Source organism: Cryptotermes secundus, unplaced genomic scaffold (genome assembly GCF_002891405.2).
Source record: "Cryptotermes secundus unplaced genomic scaffold, Csec_1.0 scaffold423, whole genome shotgun sequence".
In the NCBI taxonomy this organism is placed as follows: domain Eukaryota; kingdom Metazoa; phylum Arthropoda; class Insecta; order Blattodea; family Kalotermitidae; genus Cryptotermes; species Cryptotermes secundus.
This window is the reverse complement of record NW_019731985.1, coordinates 1,429,785-1,453,432: the sequence shown is the minus strand read 5'-3', so window position 1 is coordinate 1,453,432 and position 23,648 is coordinate 1,429,785. Positions and strand designations below refer to the sequence as shown.

Below are 23,648 nucleotides of genomic sequence, written 5' to 3'. Positions count from 1 at the left end.
GACGTGGACGGCACAATGCTCGGTAAAGACCCCCCCCCTTTCCAACGGTGATGTAATAGCATCGGAGCAACTGCCGCTGCTACAGTAACAGGTCAGTCAACACTCCGTCCCCCTCCCCCGCAGTGATGTAACAGGGGACACCGCAGTTACTTCGCAGCAATAAATAACTCATGGCAGCGTTCCCCAGCAACACCTGTAAACACAGCGTTTATGCAACAGTGGTAGCTATCATGTAACTGTTCTCTGTGTTGACAGTGCGGAAGCTACATAACGAGAATTACCAAAGTAACCAGTGAGCTGCAGTCTAGCATTCGCCAGAGTGAGTTGTGATACTGCAGATGGCAGTAGTGGTGTAATTGTGAACTGTATAAGTGTAAGAGCAAATGTGCAATAAATTCACTAGATCCAGAACGGCGTGAAGTTATTTGTCATGTGACCTACCCAATACGTGACAATTTAGTGTCAGAATTGGTTTACGAACTTAAACACGCCAAAAGTTACAACAAATTATACTGCCACATGATGAAAATTGAAGAAATGATGGAACATCTGCTGGCCGCCCAAGATTTCCTGGCAAGAATGGAAAAAATAGAGGCATGTCTAGAAGAATAGCCGACCTCAGTGGACAGGAAACCTGAGGTGGCCCAACAACAAGAAGTCCCCATAAAAGACACCGAAGTAATGCCGGTCGGAGAACCGAAGAAGAAAAGGCATAGGGACCAAAACCAGCGAAAAATGAATGAAAGGACCCAGTGTCAGGATGGGTGCTGAGGAAGACTGGTTGTCACCCGCAGAGGGACAAGCCACAGTGCAAAAATGGCACGGAAAACACGAACCGACCAGAAGGTGTCCCGCCATGCAGCAGTGGCATGATGCAGGAGAGATGCCTTCAAGTAGGAAACTACCCAGGGAACCTTCGGATCCTGGAGAAAGGAACTAGCCATCGACAATTGTCAACACCATCTCTGCAAGTAGCCTTATGATGAGTCTCAACCACTGCAGGATGACCATAGCAGTGAAAAGAAACCAGCAGTGGGCACTGTTGCGCCACGGTCTCGTACCAGCAAGTGGTGGGAAGACCAGGAGGAACGACGACATCAGCGAGTGCAGGTCACACTCTTACGTCAACAAAGGGAACTTCTCAAAAAAGACATGGACACTACGGAGGGGGTGACCCCGTCCAAAACAGAAAAGAAAACAACAGAGAGAGGAGGAGCCGGTTACGTAGAAGTACCGGCCTCCCCAGCAAGAGTGAATGTGTGAGGGATGAAAGTGACGAGTGAATGTTACACAACGGATCGACTAACGCTGGACCATGGAATTGTTCGGGACAAACAATCTTAAGAAGGGAACAGATATAACGGCTGGAGAATAGTCACTGCAAAAGTAGTAGCTGAACCAAAAGAAGACGCAGAAAGCACAGCCTTGAAAGAAAAGGAACGGGGGTGCACCATTAAGTTGTTCAGGATGAACAACCTTTAGAAGGGAGCAGTGTGACATATTTGCGCTATGCAGGATACTCCCCCTCCAGCGGTGACATAACAGCATCAGAACAGCTGCCGCTGCTATGGTAACAGGCCAGTCAACACTCCGTCCCCCTCCCCCACAGTGATGTAAGAGGGAACACCGCGGTTCCTAGGCAGCAATAAACATCTCTCGGCAGCGTTCCCCAGCAACGCCTGTAAACACGACGATACGCAACAGTGGAAGCTATCACATAACTGTTTTCTGTGTTGTCAGTGTGGATGCTACATAACGAGGAGTATTCATCAGAGTAACCAGTCCCCCCGTGTGGAGGCGGGGTCGAATACCTCCATCGTGACCCTGCGAGTCGTAGGAGGCGACGAAAAGGGAAGTCTCAAATCTGAGACAGTAAAATATGGTCGCGAGTCTCAAGGGACTCGGACGCGAGAAAAATTGCGCTGGCAAGGGCCAGCAGCATATATAGAAGACAGACCCGTCCTCTCGTCAGAGAGGGCGCCCCACAAAAGCAAGGCCGTAAATGTCAAACAGTAATAAATATCTGGTCATGAGCCCCAGATGGGCCTCGACACCAAGACTTACTGACTGACTGACCGTCAGTCGCAATGTGACTTCGACTTCGAGAGTAACCAGTCAGTGGTAGTCTAGCATTCGCAGGAGTGAGCTGAAGTCCATTGTTATTAAGTTGTATCAAGTGAATGGCAGTGACTCCAGCAGAAGTAATTGTGATACTGCAGATGGCAGCAGTGGTGTAATTCTGAGAGCAAGTGTTCAATAAATTCACTAGATCCAAGACAGCATGAAGTTATTTGTCGCGTGACATACACCCAACACGTGGGCAGGTAGGCCCATTGCCAAGTAGCAGCTGTATGTACGAGGGGGGACCCAAAAATAACCAGAACCGACCTGTTGCACGCGCATGCTTTGTAGTTACAAGTTGTGCTGCTAGGTGGTGTTAGCTGGGGGTCTCCCGCGACTGTTAGTGAGCTGGTGTCAGTCTGAGTTAAGTGGTTTGTCTGTGGTGCTCTGTTGTGTGCGTTCCTGTTTCAACCCTTTGGCGATTAGTGAGATGGCCGACCAGAAGTGATGAAGATCGTCGAAAGACCATTGACCAACTTTCTGAGGAAACAAACATCTCATGGAGCACAGTCCAGCAAATTTTAACCGAAGGTTTGCACATGAGACGGGCTGAAGCATTGTCGTGGTGAAGCAACCAGTTCCCATTTCTCCACATTTCGGACCATTTTCATCGCACACTCTCTCATAATCTTCGTAACACATCCAGGTAAAAATGTTGGTTCACTGTTTGTCCTGGCGAAACGAACTCTTTGTGGACAATGCCATTCTCACTAATCGCCAAAGGGTTGAAACATGAACGCACACAACAGAGCACCACAGACAAACCACTTAACTCAGACTGACGCCAGCTCACTAACAGTCGCGGGAGACCCCCAGCTACCACCACCTAGCAGCACAACTCGTAACTACAAAGCATGCGCGCGCAACAGGTCGGTTCCGGTTATTTTTGGGTCCCCCTTCGTATACGAGTACATACACACACACTCTCTTTAACAGCGGTAATCTACAGACATTTTTAACTGCCATTCACCAAGTCTCTTGGAACAAGTCATTTTACTTTCAACAAGATGGCGCACCATCACACTACCTGTGAGGCATCCCTTTCTGTGTGTATCAAATTTGGATTACCAGCAAATTAATTAAACAAATATTTCGTATGCTGATGTGTGAAGACATTTTTGGGTCCCTCTGTGTGTGTGTGTGCATATATATATGGGATAATACAATGATTTCTGGGAAACGGGCAACTGACAAGTGTCCAACTCATATATCCACAGAGCATCATGTTGACAGTCATTTAGCTTCCCTTGCCAATACACCCCCCCCCCCAACTCATTTGCAATTTATTCGGTTCTGCACAAAAACACCTCCCAACAGTTTTTCTATTGTTGCGCCACATAGCTATCAGCACGGACCACACAGAGAACACTGTTTCCCAGTTACTTCATTGTTGCAAGTTAGGAAGCTGTTGCCTAGCAATGAGTGTGTTTGCAGAGCCGTTCCCTAGCAATGGCTGTCTCTACTAGCTTCACAGTTCTTACCTTGAGCAAACAGCCCACTATACCATCATTAAAATGTTCACTAATCTGCTTGCAACATCCACACTGGCAATCCTGCTGGACAGGATTATTCATGGAAGAGTACACTTTCTTGCAGACAGCGTGCTACTAGCTACACACATTCCAACATTAAATAAGCAATGTGTGTAAGTACAGGAATATCTTACAGAAAAGCAGTAACTCGATGTTATACTTGAGGCCTCTAGTAAGGAACACAATTTCCCCCAGAAGAGGCAGATGCAATCTCACCGGCAACAAGGACTTATTAACCATAGCCACCATGTAGTTCTTGAACCTGAAACAACATGGTGATGCTGATGTTACACAGGTTCCACCATATATACATGCATGCCACAGTCTGCTGACTACTTTGGTCTGTTAACCTGTACCTGAGAATTCTGTGGTAGATGTCCAGCTCAGTGAGGTCACTTTTATGAATGCACATCTGCTGTTCAAGCTGCACTTCTCGCACTCGGCGCTGGATCTCATGCCAAGTCAAATTGTCTAAATCACTCTGTAAAGAAAGGCATCATTTGCATATTTCATTTTTCAGGGGTGAAATGATGTTTGGAAAAATCTGATTATTAACATCCTTAGAAGCTAACAAAAATAGTGGCCTTTTTTTTCATGTTCAAATTTGTCTTTTCACACCAAAATTCTATCAGGGGACTCTCATTCATAGGGTCCATAGCTTCAACCACTGGTGCTGTCTGGACGAAGGCTCACAACTGTACACAGAGAGAGGCATCAGCCGTTCCCTACAGCCACATAATTCTCTAGGCCTGTTGGCAGTTATATGTAGCAACCCCATATTTGCATCATGTTCTTACAGCTGCAAGGCACAGCAGCACACGCAGTGGCATAGCCTTCGACCCAGTCACATGATACCCAGCACACACCAGGTTTCACTGCTCATGCTTAAATAAAATTAAACATGTGTACTTACATCATTTATCTTAAGAGCTGTGTTAAAAAACTGCTTAATATCCCAAAACTGGAACAGGTGGTATATAACCTTGATTGCACGCAGGGCCCAAAATATCACAGCCACCAAAATGCAGACCCATGTTAGTGCACCTAAATTTGCTATGCATTCACTTGTTGGTAACACCGCATCACTTAGAGAGATCTTCTGGTGGGCAGTTGCATTAACATTGTCCCTAGAAGCAGAACAAGATGCCAAAAATTACCCCATCACAAGTACTCCTGACATGTCAAAAAGTCTCTCTCTCTCTCTCTCTCTCTTCAAACACAAAATAAAATGCGCTGAGGGTTACATCTTTAATGAGCACAACTGAAATGACTCACATTTCCTCCCCTCCCCCCTCCGACACTTGTGAGTACAATGAAACTTGCTACACGTCAAGTGTGTCAGTTAAGGACTGAACACAGATTCCCCCCAACCCCTCTGCATGTCTTGCCCTCCTGCCTTGCTGTCATCTGCATGGTGTTGCGTTGTGTTTTTGGATTGTTACCTGTACACCTGGGCCTGTTACTAACTCCCACTGATTTACATGTCATGTAATTTTATTAAAACAAATTAATTTGCATAACAGAAACTAAATGATAAAGTTTTCCCCAAGCTAAATTACACATCATGCCACAAAAAGATATGGGTGAATGTGGAGGTGTAGCTCAACATTTTCAAACTTGGCACTAGATTGAGGTCAGCCAGCCTCACACCCGTACCGCTTTACACACCTGGGAAAGTCCCTTTAACACCCACTGGATAGGACTTGTCCAGATGCTGCACAGGGGAGAAAAATCTCTTGCCACTGCCAGCAACCAAACCCCAATTCCTTGGCAAATCCAGCCCAAAGCCCACTACTATACCAACTGAGCTATCCCAGCCCTAATTGTGTAAATATCAGTTTCAGTTACAATTCCAGCAATTAATATGAATGCCATAATAAGCTCCCTCATAAGCTCTGATCATGAGGGCAGGTGAGGTGGGAGGGAGGGCACTGGCTAATTCCAACCTCCACGATTCACATTCAGCTCTTCCTGACATCAATACCGTCATGAGAGAGTTCATCAATAGATTTTCATTTAAATCTGGCCTCTAAAACATAAAATTAGAATATCCAAGACTATAATTTTGCTGTACGGGAGTGAAACTTGGTCTCTGACATTAAGGGACTCATGGTATTTGAGAACAAGGTGCTGAGGAGAATATTTGGACCGAAGAGAGATGAAGTGAGGGGAAGTTGGAGAAAACTGCATAATGAGGTACTTAATAACTTGTACTCTTCACCAAGTATAATTAGAATGATCAAGTCAAGGAGGATGAGGTGGGCAGAGCAAGTAGCATGAATGGGGGAGGAGAGGAATGCATGTAGGATATTTTGTTGGAAAGCCAGAAGGAAAGACACCACTAGGAAGGCCAAGACCTCAGTGAGTTGATATCAAAATGGATCTTAGAGAGATAGGATAGGGTGGTGTGGACTGGATTGATCTGGCTCAGGAATGGGGACCAGTGGGAGTTCTCTTGTGAACACAGTTCTTGAGTAGCTGCACAACCAGCAGCTTCTCAAGAAGGGTTCAGCTCCATGAATTTAATTATTCATTTATTTGATGGATGTTGCAATGTTTTGCTAATATGGCAGCAGGCAATGTTCATATTAAGGTTTTCGAGACTTAGAGCAAAACAGTGACGATAACTTGACAATTCACACATGTGACAGTGGGTACAGGGCTCTGATACAACAGTGGGTATGATACCTAAAGAGTACTGAATAGTCCACACAGTGGAGGAGAAATGTAGAGAACATGACGACGAAGATGAACTGCAGCAATTCCAGGATCTCCTGTAGGATCATGCAGGTGAACCCATGTTTCTGGTGATAGTGGTACATTCTGGTGAAGAATGAGTCCAAGTCTTCCACATGGTTCCATCGAGCTGTAACATAAAAGCAGCAAAGCCTGCAGATAGAAGGGAACAGTCACATTCCTCGGAAACACTGACACCTGTCCACCTGACTGCATGGTATCACATCACAAAAGGCTGTATCACTTGGGGTTGCAAGAAACACGCACCTCAAAACATGATAATTTTCACAAGATGGTGTAGTGCAATAGTGAAGTGTAGACTCAGGTATACCATGGCATAAATCCAGAAAGGTTGGACACACTCAAGCTTGAGAACACACCACTCTGCTAGAACCCCCCCCCTCCTTCAATCCCCCTTCACAGATTCTATCCTCCTTGTGCAGAACAATTCTACTCAAGTCCGCTATCCTAACCATACAACATCACTTTGCACAATGTAGGAAGTTCTGCATTGTGTACGTAAATTTCTCATTTGATCCTGAATTTAGAGCATAGTGCTTACAAATATTTGTAACTTCTGTTCTTCCCTCAAAGTGAACAACTCTGTGACATTTCCAACTTCAATCACAATGAGCTCATTACCCTCTATCACCTCATATGTGCCCTTCAAGAGCCCCAATTAAACCTCTATTTACAATTTTTTCACACAACAATGGAGGCTAGTGTCACTAGCATCTCAACTACCTCTACTGCAAGGATCAAACGAAGCACAATGTTTCTTCAAAACACTGCTGCTACCCACCTATGGGACCACACAATCGAGAACAAAATATAAATCTTTATGTTCACAAAAATCTCAAATATTAATATTCTAAGTATACCAACAACTGTTTCCTGTGAACATATGAATTACAGAAATAAACTGTACCTCTGCTGTTCTCAGGTACAACATGGATCATCACGCCACTGTCCTGTGGTGTTTCATCTGCCTCTCCCAGCTCTGGTCCATACGGCTGGAGCGGCTGGTAACTTCGTTCTAGAGTCGCTGACATCTTGCTGTGACTGTATGTACACGTTCCCCACTGAGAACACAACAAACATTCTGCTTTCATAAGTGTTTGTTACACTTGACATAAACCACAACAGATCATTGAAGGTCACAATGTGGGTGCCAGTTTTTATGGCCCACCCCTTACATACATACACTTCACATAACCTCAAACTACTTACTGTTTATATCGGCATGTGATAAGAATATTTGTTTATTATAGGAGGCTACATCCAGCTCAGTAGGTTCAGTCCCCCATGTCTCATTTCATCATGTGATACAGTGGGATAGAATATATACAAAACTATAGTTTTTCCTGTGGTTCTTTCTGTATGGGTGAGAAACTTGGTCTCTGACATTAAGGGAGACAGACTGAGGGCATCTGACAGGAAGTTCGAGAGAACCGCATAATGAGGAGCTTCATAATTTGTACTCTTCGCCAGATACAATTAAAATGACCAAGTCAGGGAGGATGAGATGGGCAGGGCATATAGGACGAATGAAGAAGATAAATGTGTATAGGATAATGGCAGGAAAGCCAGACCAAGATGTAGGTAGGTGGATAGTGTTGAAATTGATTTTAGACAGATAGGATGGTGATATGGACTGGATCAATCTGGCTCAGGATAAAACATCAGTGGAGGAGGGCTCTTGTGAGCACGATAATGAACCTGGTGATACAGTGGGATGAGGTAGTTCTCCACTTCTGTCAGCAAACAGAATACATAAGAACTAATATGGAATTTCACCTGAAGATGGGAATTAAGTGAGAGACAAGTACAGCTAGACAAAGGATGTCTCAATGCATAATAAAAATGTATGCCTTTACTATCAACACATTTGTAGGCCATGCCATAGCTCAAGCGGTTAGTCGCGGGCTTCCCACTGCTGCGGCCAGGGTTCGATCTCAGGTCTGGTCAAGTGGGATTTGTGGTGGACAAATGGCGCTGGGGCAGGTTTTCTCAGAGTACTTCGGTTTCCCCTGCCAATCTTCATTCCACCAAACTCCATCATAATCAGCCGGGGCAGGCTACAATAGGCTAATCAATGGCCGCCATGCCAAGTGGACCCAGTTGGACTCCACCCCCCACTAAGCGAATCAACACATTTAATATTACTACAGCAAACCCTCACTAATCCAGTTACGGTTAACCCAGACTGAAATATGAAAAATTCTGTTCACAGTTGATTACATACTTTTAAAAATTTAGGAAGGCAGATGAGTCACCTGTCCAAACAAACTAGACAAGTTTCATTATATCAAAAAACAAGTACAATTTCCGAGTCTTTTATCGACAAATAAAAATGTATTGTCTTTTCATATTTAAATAAAGGCTCTACAGTGATAATTTTTTTATTTTCATCAGCACTATTTATAGCAAATAGCACAAGTGCGTACTGATGTGGTGTCAATATAAAGTACACATTTCTGAATAAGGTACCATACAACAGCCACAGCGCAGATAGGGCCATCTGTAAAATCCAACACAATGCGATCCACCATTTTGGGGGGAAAGGGGCAACGCTCGGATATACTGTCCAGTATAGTCTACTTAGATCCCATCATCCCAAATTCAGTGATGGATTAACTAGAAAATACAGGAGGTCACATGCCACACAGGGCATTTACTAAACTGATCAAAATGTATCAATATTCCATCAGTCAAGAAGTGACCTTTAAACTATTACACAGTGTGGGCTATGTACAGCTGATTGAAGTAAACAAAAGAAAAGACTTACGTTTTAAGCCGAATTCCAACACATGGAGAAGTGCAAAATATATTACAAAAGGATGTGACCAATAAAACGTTTCTGCTCCATAATTTCACATAATGCTTATTAATACGCCATTACGAATTTTTAAAGGGAATTGCAGTTTTGCACTTTTTTCCCCCCACAACGTTCCTTCCCCAGTTCCCCAATGACAGTAACTTTTCGTTGTTTATGCGATTTCAGAGCCATCTGAACGATCGGAACTCACTTCGTATGAACACTAACGACCACAGAGTGCACCACTGAGATAAAACACATTTCCTAACCTCTTTGTTCTGAAGAATCTGTCGCATTGTGCTAACAAAGAAAACACTGCGTAGTCATATTTGCACCAAATTTGTTGTGATTTCTAAAGACATATAAGTAGCATATTTTGTAATAAGCTCTTGTAACCGTCCTTGTCTTTTCTCCCCTCCTGTCGCTAGTCTTGTTTTCCATCAATGCATGTCGATATCTTATGGCATTACCATGACTTTACGAAAATTCTCCATGTTTCTGCCAAGTCACGAACATAGACGTTCGAAAAACACTCGTAATTAATCCTGGAGAGAAATGTTTCATAATACCGCACATATTTCAACGAATAAAGCAAATTCCAATGCACTATTTGTGCGACATCTAGTTGTACGTATGGTTACATGAATTTTCGATATAGCGTACAGATGGCAGTTAGATTCTACTGACCTCCAGCACTGGAAATGGGTTGCGGATATTCTGGGAACCAACTACAGCCCTTTCGGGTGCAAGGGTTGGATTATCGTTGCCCACCCCTCTGAATTCATTTATGCATATACCGTATGTCCAAAAAGTATCCGACTTTATTTTTTTCCGCTGTAAGTGATGGCCAAAGGGGTGGGGAAACTGAGTGTAGTGGTAGAAGGGACTTTCATGCGCATGCGTTTTTTTTTTTTGCTGACTCGCTACCCTCGCAACCGCTCGCAACTGCTCGCAACACTGCCGGATGCGTCTGTGGCTGCCAGATAGTGAAGTGGTGTAAGTAGTGTTCGTCGCATTCTCGTTTCGCTCAAGATGACAGAACGCTTGGAACAGCGATACTGCATAAAGTTTTGTCAGAAACTTGGGGCTACCCAAGCGGAAACAATTCGCAAAATTCAGCAGGCTTTCGGCGATGATGCAATGGGGGTCACTCAAATTAAAGAGTGGTTCAACCGCTTTAAACATGGCCGTATTGTTGGCGGACAGTGAGCAGCATTCCGGTTCCGGGGGACCGTCAACGAGCCGAAATGCTGATTTCATAGAAAAAGTGCGGACACTGATCATGGAGGACCGTCGTTTGGTCATCCGTGAAGTTGCTGATGAGGTTGGGACCAGCAGAGGTTCCGCAAACACAATTTTAAATGAGGATTTGGACATGCAAAGAGTAGCGGCAAAATTTGTGCCCAAGCTGCTTTCGCCGGAGCAGCAACAACTCCGCCCTGAGGTCGCGCAGGAAATGCTGGAGTGCGCCAACAGGAATCCTGAGTTCCTGAAGACTGTGATCACTGGTGACGAGTCGTGGGTATACGGATATCACCCTGAAACCAAGGTCCAGGCGTCACAATGGAAGCATCCAACATCCCCGAAGCCCAGAAGAGCACGGCAGGTTCGAAGCAATGTGACTGTTTTTTTCGATTACCGGGATGTTGTGCATCATGAGTACGCACCACTAGGCCAGACTGTCAATAAGGAGTACTACCAAGAAGTTCTCAGCCATCTTCGTGATGCAGTTCGGCGCAAGAGACCGGAGGTGTGGGACGCACGCAACTGGCAGCTGCATCATGACAACGCCCCAGCTCATTCATCGCACCTGATCCAGGGTTTCCCGGCCAAGCACGGCATTCTGCAGGTTCGCCAGGCTCTCTGCTCTCCTGACATGGCTCCTTGTGATTTCTGGCTGTTCCCGAGATTGAAGACACCGCTAAAAGGCTCCCGTTTTGGCAGCCGCGAGGACATCATACAGAACGCGACAGCGCAGCTGCACGCCATTCCAAAAGAAGTCTACCAGAACTGCTTCCAGCGATGGAAGGACCGCTGGGCTAAGTGTGTGGAGTCACAAGGGGCCTGCTTTGAAGGGGATTAGGTATTGTAACCACCCAGATACAGAACTTTTTTTTCGGCCCAAGGGCGGATACTTTTTGGACAGAGTAGTACAAGACGGGGAAAAAAAGAGTCGAATTTCTTGAGTGCGCATCTAGAAAGTATGCATTTTAGAGCAACCCGATTACAGTTGTGAAAAGTTGGTTTAATAATAATCTAAATTAACAGACAGTTTTCAGATTGCGTTTCTTCTTGCATGAAAAGGGAAACAGAACTAGGACCCGCAACCACGGATTTCAGGAATAAACTTGAGGATGGATAATGTCCATAGAGGCTTTTGAAACTATGGGTTCTTGTATACATACTTTTGGTTAAATAACTGATGGCGCCTTTGGTTTGACGCCTAAATCTTTAATTTCCTCTCGAGACAACCAAACTCGTCTCGCGCCATTGGTTGATGTCCACGTTAGCTTCATCTTATTCGGTAACGATGGATGTCTTCGGATTTTGGCCCGCCAAACTTGAAACTACTCCGAGAATCCTTCACTGTTAGGGAGTACAGCAAGTATTTCTATTCACTCCAGCCCCCTTACCCTCAGTTAGGGTTCTGTTTCAGCTGGAATTGCTGGCAAACAGCTCTCCAGTTAGTCGAAATCCCAACTACTTGTTTGGACATCGGACTGCGAGCCATTGGCACTGGTTGGTATGTCTTGCCTATCTGAAAGCCACTTGACAATTCAGTAAATCTCGCAGTTCCTTTCTGTACACTCTTCCTGCCACCTTATGCATCCGCCCCTCTTCCAGCACCATCAACCTTTCCGAATACCGGGATGTGCGGTTGCCCAAATAGTACTACAAGAAAACACAAGGGTGTAGTATGGCGTTGCGTATTTTGAACCGTGAATTATACAAAGCCAAATTCAAGAGGCTCTCTCGCAAAGCGAGGTGAGTTCAGCTCGTGGCAACCTCAAAACAGCGGACGGCCAAGCCAACCGAAGAATTGTGTAACAAACGTGTTTTGGTGGAAATCTGGCACCAGACACCTTTTACTTGATGTCTCCTATGGACTCGTAGTAGGACCACGGGGCTATTTAAGTCCCTTATACAATTTGACGTCCTCACAGTAACATTATGGGTTTTCTGTTATGCGAGGCCGTGCACTTCTGCAGATAGGTACCTGTATTTTGGAAGAACCTATGCCTCCATCCATGTAGCCACGGGCTCACATACCAAAATAACGTAATCTCTATAGAAATCGACCTCCTGTTACCTATCTACCAATATGCATGGCGTGATATCTCCCCCTACAATACAATAAAAGCACGTGATTACCACATAAGACTTACGAAAAATCGCTGCCTCTGAACTTAGGTTGCGGTCCAGCAGGACGCGACATCCTTAGGAACCCTTAAACCTTAAAAGCATGTGACATTGACCGAAGGTTTTGGTGTACCTGTCGGTCAGAGGAACCAGCAGCACGGACTTTAGATACAGCCACATTTTAATAATATCCTACCGAGATTTTTCTGTCGGGTTTGTCCAGCATGTTTTGGCGGTGTGTGACGTCAACACGGAAGCTGAATTAATTGAAAGTATTGCCGAGCTTTTTCCTTAACTTGGTAAATGGCGTTATTTTAGCCGCAGAATTCATATCAGATTGACTGTCTGAGATGGAAAGATAATCGGGAATTGCCAATAAATACGGACTTGGACGAAATCTGGCGCGGGTTATTGTGTGCGTACTAGTACGGGCAAGATGTTTAGGAACCCTATGCTTCGAAGTGACAGCATTGTGCCGAATACACAAAAACTCTATTTCGGGGCTCCAGCGACCCAAACTGCGGGCAGCAGGGCGGAAGAAGGGCTGCCGCAGTCATGGGTAGTAAATTTGTTTCAAACTGTTCTCGCGTTTCTAAACTTCGTATTCATATATTGGCAGTCCCTTCCCACCCGCTCTATCTGCTTCGTCGATAAAGTAACTGACTACACTCGTCAAGGTTTTGAATTCCCGGCTGGGGAAGGTTAGACGCCGGTTCTGAGGCCCACGTAACCTCAGAGAACGGCCGCAGCGTGAAGCTAAAGCTGAACGGCGTCGAAGCCATTTGATGGCAAACCTGGGATTCTCAGGGAAGGGCCGAGACGGCTTCCTTCTGCGTCCCATTCCCGTCCGCTAATACATCAAGCATCGAGAAATAAAGCAAACAAAATGTCAGATATATCGGCGCTATTTAGAGATGCTCTATCTGCTGCTGGAGCTACTTAAACTCCACTTCTGGGCGAATTGCACTGTGCACTGCGTGTGTCTGAAGAGAAACCTGAAAATTCTAATGGGCATCTGGGCACCATGTATACAAAAGGAGCACGGGTACTTACATTGTCGGCCCCTTTCCCAGTCCTTGTAGCACACAGCTGGCTTTTTGTGCCACAATTAATTCCCAAAGAGGATGGAGGTAACGGAGCATGCAGCTCGCACGAAAAAAAAAATGTTTTGTGGGACCTAAGCGTGCACTGGTCGCAATCACAGCCCCTCCAACTCTCCAGCGACCTAAACGACTAGTATAAATGGCCCAAAGTTTCCCCTGTGCCTAAGCACCACGAAATAAATTCAAAAATGGGCGATGTGGAGATAAAACTTCACGCAAACTTAATCTCGGAATTAGATGAACGAAGGTTAGTGATCATCTTCATGCTCCCAGTGTATGGGGGCCTTCCTTCGCAACCAGTTAAGGCGGTCGGAGCTTTAAGCTATCCCTATTTAGGTAGCTGCTTCCAGACCACGTGCTCCCCTGGACGAATGGACCCGCCGCCCAATCAATATCAGCCACACAACCCTCTCCAACCCCATGCGTCGCGACAACCCCTTGTATCCAGATTAACGTCACAAGCAACGTCACAGCACACACGAGGATGTTGAAAGCATCTGCTCGCCCTCTGATGTGTGCTGAGATAACCTTGACAGTTGCGAACTGGGAAGCGCGACAACCTTCATGGGTCAGAGTCCTTCTTGAGACCATGATAGTCTTTCAGCTGGTCAAGATATTAAGTGCCTTTTATGGAAGGCGGAAATTCATGACCGTGCAAGATTCTGCCCTGAGTCCACACGCTCTCACTTACACTCTTACCACTTCCTCATGATACATCTTCATATTATCCTTCCATCTACGTCTATGTCTCGCCGCTAACCTTGTAAGGCTCCTCCTCACCTTTCCTATGCGTGCTTCATACTCGGCCAATTCCAACCTCCTTGATTTTGTCATCGTTAAGAAGAAAACAAATTATGATGCACCTCATTGTGTAATTTTCTCCATTCATCTGTTGCTTCTCCCCCTCCCCCCATACCGTGTAGTTCGCAGGCAGCCAAACGTTTCAGACGAACATACAGCCTCTGTCTTCAGGGTCGAAGCACACCAGAAGTTCTGCTTTTCACACTGGATTCTTGCTCGACTTATTCTTCGATTCTGAAGATGCAGTCAGTGTGTAGATCTCTCAAGTTCAGCAACGTCTACTTGCAGGCCGACCTCCTTGCCAGGGGCTTCTGCCTCCCTTAATAACAGACTGAGCCCGATTAAACTGAACAAGGACACCGTTCAATGAGAGTACTCGGTGGGTTTGCAGTCGCTTTCGTGTGCAAGCGAAAAAGTGTCGGTTGAACCTAAAGGTAGGGTATAGGTTGGGGGGCTGCGTCGGCCCGAAAATAGCAGGCCCAGGCAGTATCAGCACCGCCTAAAAATGCAGGCTCATATCGGTCGCTGCGACTGCGCAAAGTATATTTACCGCGATAGCTCAGTCGGTATAAACTTCGGGCTGAACGTCCATGGAAACTGCAATTCAATTCCCGACGGGGACCCAAGAAGGGTCTTATCCACAGCACCCAGACGGCCCAGATCGCGGCGCCTTCCCCAGGCTGAGAGAGATGCGTAACTTCACCACTCACGTCGGACTAGTGCCGAAATTATGCATGCGTGGATCTCTACCTCCAGTCCCCCCGCATGTCTTCATGGCGTGTTATGCCTAAATTAATCGTAAGTATAATTTTACCTTTACCGGTGCAAGAGAGCGTAAAGACTTGACGACAGCTGCTGACATCTGGCGAGAAGGCGGGTGTTGTATATCGGAGTTTATGCTCACCCTGACCGTTCCGCAACCTGCGCCACTGAGTCTAACAGTTCTGCCAACCCTGTCACCGGGTAATCAACACAAGCGAGCCCTCACGATTTTCCCCTAACCTGAAGCTCTGACAGCTGAATTGGTCAGACCTTGGGTTTTTATTGGGGAGGCCCTAGTTCGAACATTGGCTCCTCTCACAGAGAGGTTCGTGAATCTCTTGCAATAAGACACTGAGGCTTCTGGTTTAGTAAAGTGCGGGAATATGTTGAGTAGCTCAACGACTATTAGCTTCTCATTGAGTCCGTTCCATATGGAATACGCTAGTAATTTGACATTATGTAACATAGGCAGCAGAATAAGTGTCGCTATATAAACAAAGAAACGTATAACCAAACGTAACGAATTTCTTCCGTTGGCGGCCATCATTGATGTTCATCTGTTCCAAAATTAATTAACGATGCAGACGTCTCATTTCGTGAGGTTCAGTTTTTTGACAATCCAAATAAACAGTGAAGATATACATACAGAATATTTTCTCCTGTATCCACTTCCGTGGAGTTGAGCCCTTCTTGAGAAGCCGCCACTCGGTCAACTACTCAACAATTTACTTAAATTTTAAAGTTTTCTTCAGTCCCTCGATCAGCTTCCTTCCAGATCCTTCCCCGTTCATCACTCATCCCATCATCCATCCATACTGAAATTGTCGTTACATAGCCTGCAAAAAAAAAAAACTTTAACCCTCATGACGGCTGGAGGGTACCGGTCACTGGGCCGCGTACAGCTGCCCCTCACCCTCCGGTACCTACACAGGCGGTCGGATTGCGGGGAGAACTCTTGTTTCCTTCGCCATTCGTACCGATTCTTACTGTGTTACTGTCAATATCCACTTCGGGACACTAACCAACGACCCGCCATATCTTGTACAATCATGGCACTGTTTTGGAACACATATTGCACTCTTAATAGATTCCTCTACGGTCCTAACCTTCTGTTAACACCAGGGGGAAATAAATAACTGGTTGATCTGTAGGACAGAGCGAAGCCGCCGCGCCATAGAGCAACCTACGCAAAGAGTTGCATCATTTCCGTGAAGGTGGGGTGCAATAAACATGGGTTTGAGTATATGAGGCTGATATCTGGTACGTTGCGCATAGTAACACGAGACACTACAGGAAAAAAATGGGTGCTGTGTTTTTCTTATCGTGTGGCCGAACTTGAAACTACAACAAAGAACAATACGAAGGGACCCGAAACCCTCGTCAGAAGCTGTACATCCCCCCCCCCCGCCCCATTAAGAAGCGACGTTTTTGTTGCACCTTGTCCCCAGAGTATTCTGTCATCAATCGAGTGGGCAGTTTGTGCTTTTCGAGTCAACAGATCGTGGCAACGAATATACAGAGTGTCCCAGGAGGAATTTGCCAGACTTCGGGAGGGTGTTCCTTATGCTAAAGTATGCCGATATAACCCAAAACACCTATGTCCAAAGTTGAACGGTTACGGAGATAATGGCCCAAGAAAAGTGTGGTCTTCTGGCGTGTCCACGCACCGTACCTATCAGCTGACAAGTCTTACCTATGTTTGTCCTTGAGTGTGGTGATTCACACTAGCCGTAAGCTTCTGTGCTACCTTCAGGGTACGTTGAGCACGCGTTGTGAAAGGTTGGTAAATTAGTTGTGGGGAGTTGCTGAAATACCTTTTGTGTTTTCACACGTGGAATATTGTGATATGCATTTTGTGTATGGATTTTGAGGTGGCAGTGCACGTGCTGCTGTTGAAGAATACCAAAGGCGTTTTCCCGATCAGAGGATTCCATCTCGAAGTTTATTTACGCGAATTCACCAGACATTGAGTGATACTGGTTCTCTTCCGAGTGTTTCTGTGCACTCTGAAAGGGAGGTTGTACGAATGAGAAACACACGAGAGAACATTCTTGAGAAGGTTCAGAGAAGTCCGCGTCTGTCCACTCGTAGAATGGCCTCTCGCAACGGCTATCACATATGCAGGTCGCCAGATCTTACGCCTCTAGATTATTACCTCTGAGGCCACATGAAGACGTTAGTCTACGAAACTAAGGTCAATTCACGAGAAGCACTGCGGGATCGTATTTCTGCAACGGCAGAACACATACGTCACCATCCAGGCAACATTGCTTCTGCTACCCAGTCCCTCATGATGCGTGCCGAAAACTGCATTGCAGCTGGCGGAGGACATTTTGAACAATTACTATAAAGCAGGTACTGTATTTTAGTAGTTATGTAGTCTGCTTATACCAGAATGCGCAGTCAGCCATGTTACGTCAGTGCTTGCCATTCATGTGTCATATATAGGGCTTGGAAACCTAAGAACTATGACATGGCGTGCGAGTTTTTTGGTAGTTCAATTTAATGACGTCATGTCACTCACAAGTTAGTTTGATGTTACGTACATTATTAACATTACAGAATCCACATATTCCTGCCAGTTTTAATATGTATTTGATAATCAACAAGTGTGTAACACCTGTCAAAGTTTCACACTTCTCGGGCCATTATCTCCGTAACCGTTCAACTTTGAGCATAGGTGTTTTGGGTTATATCGGCATACTTTAACATAAGAAACACCCTCCCGAAGTCTGGTCCATTCCTCCTGGGACACTCTGTATACACGCAACAATAGAACAACCGTTGGACGCGCCGTATTCTGTGCGGGCCATGTCGTGTCATAGGTGATTAATTCTTCCCGGAACTTCTTGTTGGCCTATTTTCTTTATTTCGAATAAAATAAATGAATAAAAGTAGACTCAGTTGAAAGTAGGAAGCGGTAGCATAGTTGGTTGACGCACTCTGCTACAAGCCGTACGGTTGCGGATTCAAATCCAGATGAGGTGGATTTTTTCTTTCTTCAATGTAACTAACCCTTCCAGCCGCACTATGGCCCTGTGATCGACTCAGCCTCAAACAGAAATGAATACCAGGAATCTTCCTTGGGGTAAAGGCCGGCCGGCGGGTAAGGCTGACTACCTTACCGCCGTCTGTGAGCCGATTGTCTAGAGAAAATGTGGAAGCCTCGACTTCTCACAACCCTATGGGCCTTCACGGTCTGTTACAGGGGTAGCTTACCTTTAGACTTTTTTTTTATTGCTAGTGGGGTGGGACTAAGTCCCTTGTACTGCGGCCACTTCTGGCCTATTGTACCAGCCCTAGATGTTAGGTGAGGGTTATTGTGGAGCAATTGGTGGAATGAAGATTGGCAGGGGAAATTGAAGTACTCGGAAGAAACCTGCCCCAGCGCCACTTTGTCCACCACAAATCCCACTTGACCAGACCCCGGGATCGAACCCGGGCAGCCGCGGTGGGAAGCCGGCGACTAACCGCTTAAGCTATGGCGCGACCCTACCTTTAGACTTACTGAAAATGATTTTAGCGCTAGGAGCCCACAGCGAGAGACCCTTGCCGCCGTCAGATCTGTGTGTTGTCATATGCGACCCTCGATGTTCAGAAATTTGGCCAACCCTGCTCTAGAGGAATTATGAAGCAGTACATAACTTGCGCAGTTGATACAGTTTCTATAATTGAAACAGTAAGCAAAACCACACAGTCTCATGCAGGCATCTGTCCCACTGCTTAATCAAGCGTCACGCCACGAAGGCGAAAGTGGGAAGCAGAGGTAGATTTCCACTCATTCTTCTTGGCAATAGATAGTTTGATGTTCCTACCGTTTTACTTCCCACCCCCAAAGAATGAGCCCCACCTGTCTACTCGATATGAGGCTGATTGGGCCCCAGAAAATCTATGCTTGTACCGGGAATCAAATCTCGATTCCCGGTTATCCATTTCATATCCTAGCCGCTATATCGACTGAGCTATCCTGACAATTTAGATATATCTTACGTCTGTTCGTCTTGGTTCCACAGGAACACATCGCCTCCATCTTCAGGATCAAAAAGTTAGGTAAACAGGAAACCTATAAGAGACGTGCACAATCCTCCGAAACGTCGGTTAACATTAATCCGACTACACGGCATTGTACTGAAGAAAACAAAGATTTACAAAGTAAATTAACTCTTGGAAGACTCGCCATAGGTGGGAGGATAATATTGAAATTGGACAACAAAAATGTTGATTGTGAAGATGTGTGTGTTGGATTTATCTGGCTCAGGGTAGAGACCAAGGGCGAGCTCTTATGAACACGGAAACGAAATTTCGGACCCATAAAAGGCGGGGAATTTCTTGACTAGCTAAGCGACCGTCAGCTGCCAGAAACCCTCCGCTTCAGGGAATTATCAAATGTTACTTTCGAGTGATGGGCACTTCAAGATCAGCAATTAGAGGCGTCGTTACATGACTAAAGAATAATCACGTAAATATCCATGGACTTGGCAATTTTTAATACAGTAAACCCTTGCTAATCCTGAGCAATTGGGGCGGGGAGATCATTCGGAGTGATAGCGCTAAAAACGAACAAAAACTTAGGAGAAAAAAAAACAAAAATCTTAATAATATAGGTTAATGATGATAATGATGATGAAAATAAAAATATATCGCTGCAGCAATTTCTTCCTCTGTCAGAAGCTGAAATCGAGGGCCTCCTTCATTCAGCTGAAGACAATCCTGAATACTTTCTTGCGTGATTTGCAGTCTCTCCGGCTGCCCTCAACACATCCTGAAAACCCTATTGATCGTAAATCCCAAGTGTGTTTTAAAGTATGTACTCAACTGCGAACAGAATTGTTTAATTTAGCATATTTTGATTAGGAGTGTCTGACATCTAGACCAACTGTAACCGGATTAACGAGGGTTTACTGTATATAAATTCGTGCGAGGGCCAATAAATAATAGGTGTGAGTATAGATATATGTGCGTGCTGGCATCTGCTGGAGACGAAGTGAAGTAACGCATTGAGCGCGCGGAAACGCAAGGGATGACGGGCAGTAGGTATTTATCAGAGGGAGAGTTGTAGGTTGTAGCTGCAGTGTGTTTTAACCGTTCGAACGCGTAGGTATGTGGTTAGTGTTAGTGCCGTGATGATCCTGCTGTGTGCTTCACTCTGAGTTAGTCTCCTGACCCAAACAAGATGCCAGAGAAAGAGAAATACTCCGCAGTGCCTGCGAAGGATGGTGGTGACAAGAAAGCCATTACGTCTGGTGACGACGAGATCTGCCTCAAGGCGAAGATGAGTCTGTTGAATGGTATCACCGTCATTGTTGGCAGTATCATCGGCTCGGGGATATTCGTGTCCCCCACGGGCGTCCTGCTGAACACGGGCTCTGTGAATCTATCGCTAATCGTATGGGTTGCCTCGGGCGTCTTCTCGATGGTGAGTAAAGCGTCCTTGTTCACATCCTAATTCATTATTCACCGCTCACCCGACCACCAAACATTAAATTGTAAATACTGTAGTAAGTATCCAACCCCATTATGTGATAGTTAACCAGCCCGTCAGGAAATTCACCACCCTTTATGGAACACGAAGGTTCATCACCGTGTTCACAAGATCCCACCACTGCACCCTTTCCTGAGCCAGATGAATCCAGTTCACAGCATCTCACCGTATGTTTTAATAGCCGGTAATCCATAATTTGCCCGTTTCAACTGTTTTGTTTCATGGATGTTGGCCCACTAAAATTTCGTATGGACTTATCGCATCCTCCACCCGTGCTGTATGCTCTTCCCCCTTGTTTCTTCTTTAATATGATCGACGTAATAACGTCTGGTGAAAAAGTAAAAAGTATGAAGTTCCTGCTCGTAAGGTCCCCATATCCCGGGTGCCCCGTTTGGGGATTATTGGTCTGGATTTCGTTTTACAACGCTGCCGTACCGCACTCTGACAGTTGTTATGTTGTCACCGCAGGTGGGCGCCTACTGCTACGCCGAGCTGGGCTGTATGATCTCGAAGAGTGGAGCGGACTATGCCTACATCATGGAGACGTTCGGCCCGTTCATGGCGTTCATCCGGCTCTGGATCGAGTGTATGATCGTTCGGCCCTGCTCTCAGGCCATCGTGGCCCTCACGTTCAGCGTGTATGTCCTGAAGCCCTTCTTCCCAGAGTGCCAGCCCCCGGAGGACCCCGTTCGACTTCTCGCCGTCTGCTGCATCAGTGAGTACGACCACTGTTTAACCCTCTTATAAATTCAGCCCGTACTTCACAGGAAACACATTAGATCTCCGCTACAAAGGCCACTCGATTAAGCACATGGTACATATAGCGATAAGTTGTGTTTTGGTGAAATTGGCCCGCAGGCCGCTGTGTGCCGACCGGTCCCCCGAACAGGCTGCTTTCGTTTTCCTGATGAAATACAGAACTCTGAACCTCTTCACTGGAAGCATACGTCAAGCCAAACTCGCTTCTCCGAACCGCGCATTATGCATTTATCGTGTTCTAGAAAGAGCAAGACATTTTTGGAAACGTGCATACGTTTTGCCATTTCCTTGTGTAGCAAGCCTCATGTTGCTTGTGTGACCTCTGCTGCCTTGAAATCGTAGATGTACGTATATAACATATTTCCCCAGTCAATTTCACAGAATATTCGTTGCGGCATGTAATATCGTTCCAGATAAAGTCCGCTGGTAATTATGTCATGAACATTCTGACGTCACAAACCAATCTGCATTGACAGCGAGGCGTGTGTTGTAGGACGGTGAAATTTTACCTTCGCGAGGAAGACCAGAACAGATAACAGCGTCCACAAGGTGTAATTTAAATGCAGGTAAAAGATAATATTGTCTCTGCGCTTAATTACGAGTACCTAAGTACTACGCAATGAAGGCGTCTGGAGGAAAGCGGATGTACCCACATTTTCTTCACCTCGGCAATAGTTGGAGCTGAGGGGTTAGCTTCACGCCCCGGACGCATTAACTCCAGGGAAAGAATGCGTTGGTTAGGAGGCTGGGTGGACCCCAGAGACGGCCTGGACAAGATGGAGCAGTGAACATTTTGTCTGTGTGAATGGCCCTCATTTCAGCTGACCGAATTTCAGTGAACGTGGAATGAACGTTACGCTGTTGGAGACCACCTGAAAATCGTAATTTTCACTTCCATCAATCCTGGAATTTGGTAACAGATCCTGAGAAAATATGCAGCTTTTGTTGTAGAAACATTTTTGTATTATCTAAAGTAAAAAGGGCGTTCAAACCCGGAGGCGGGAGTGTGTACGTGTGTAGTTCGGGGAGGAGACCGCAAATGAAATGATCTCCCAGTCCAGACATGGCGACAGAGTCAGACTTGTTGAGATTAAGTGTGGCAAATTTAATGTACAGTATAATCGTATAAAACCATATTACATAAGAACACATTATTGTCTCTTGTCATTGTTAATCCAACGCAACTAAGGAAGCAAAAGAACATACCGAAATTACTTCTTTGTGATCCATCATCCCCCTCCGCGCCACTCCCTCACCCCCAACCCTTGTCATTTGAAACCCTGTAGCCTCAAGTACGCAGTTCGACCCTCTTCTTCCTCACTGCCGTGCCCAGTCACATCTAACTGGTGCCTCCTTTACTTGAGTTAAAGCGACAGGATCGTAAAGCAGACGTATATCTGCGCCTACACTCTTCCCATACACATGTAAACTTCTTAGCGTATAACGGCTTGCTGAAAGTCCTACGCTTTCCGGAGGCCCTAGGTTCGAGTCTCGGCCTGCAGAATGGCTGTCCGGTAAAAGACTTTGAGGTAAATACCTGAATGGTACCTCAGAATAATCCACGACCACCCATCGAGTTGTGAGACTTCGAGGATCCTACATTTGTTCTAGACAGTCGGCTCACAGATGGCGGTGACGCTGTTAGCCTCACCCGCCGGCTTCCCTTTACCCCCAGGAAGATTCCTGGTACTCATTTCTGTTAGAGGCTGAGTCGACTCCAGGGCCCATAGTTGCGGCTGAAAGGATTAGATCAATTGAAAAATGCAGTAACCTCGTCGGGAATCGAACCCACGACCGTACGGCTTGTATCATAATGCCGCAACCAACTAAGCTACCGCGTGGCCCCGATATATTAATAAGATTCTCCATCCTTTTGTCACCTCTCCCAGTACCCTGTTCTGAAACATCCTCAGCATGTGTTCAGCCATAACGTGACCAAGTTTCACACCCGTGTTCAGACAGTGGCTGGCAGTAAGTGTGATGGTGATCCGAAGTGTTTGAACTTCACATATCGGGAAGTCACCCACCCCTCTGCTTAGATAAACACCGCGCTGTGAACCTCTCCGCTAAATGTCTGAAGCGGTGAGCTTCACGCCCCGGCAGCTTTACTTCCGGGAAATAGCTCCCCCTCCCCGGTAACCATTGGATAGGAGGCAGGCAGGGTGGGTCCCAGA

At 45.9% G+C, this 23,648-nt stretch overlaps 3 protein-coding genes across 5 annotated transcripts in view; 2 read left to right on the top strand and 1 right to left on the bottom strand.

Moving 5' to 3' along the window:
- Positions 1–7,393, top strand: part of LOC111867453 — a 36,224-nt gene extending 28,831 nt beyond the window's left edge. Inside the window, exon 3 of the transcript XR_004513346.1 lies at positions 7,333–7,393. The gene's annotated coding sequence lies outside the window, so the exon portion shown is untranslated. The remainder of the gene's footprint in view (positions 1–7,332) is intronic.
- The window catches only part of LOC111867449 (autophagy-related protein 9A), a 27,568-nt gene extending 17,770 nt beyond the window's left edge, over positions 1–9,798 (bottom strand). The window contains exons 1-6 of one of the 2 annotated variants that reach the window (XM_023857328.2): positions 9,477–9,798; positions 7,318–7,471; positions 6,342–6,519; positions 4,567–4,780; positions 4,010–4,134; positions 3,788–3,915 (exon numbers count right to left, since the gene is read on the bottom strand). In XM_023857328.2, the coding sequence (XP_023713096.1) occupies positions 3,788–3,915; positions 4,010–4,134; positions 4,567–4,780; positions 6,342–6,519; positions 7,318–7,471; positions 9,477–9,503 (826 nt within the window). In that variant the 5' untranslated portion in view covers positions 9,504–9,798. The other variant, XM_023857330.2, reaches the window with a different exon arrangement.
- Positions 9,799–20,246: 10,448 nt separating this feature from the next.
- LOC111867404 (Y+L amino acid transporter 2) overlaps positions 20,247–23,648 on the top strand; it is a 28,901-nt gene continuing 25,499 nt past the window's right edge. Inside the window, exons 1-2 of one of the 2 annotated variants that reach the window (XM_023857225.2) lie at positions 20,247–20,649; positions 21,184–21,430. In XM_023857225.2, the coding sequence (XP_023712993.1) occupies positions 20,407–20,649; positions 21,184–21,430 (490 nt within the window). In that variant the 5' untranslated portion in view covers positions 20,247–20,406. The remainder of the gene's footprint in view (positions 20,650–21,183; positions 21,431–23,648) is intronic. The other variant, XM_023857226.2, reaches the window with a different exon arrangement.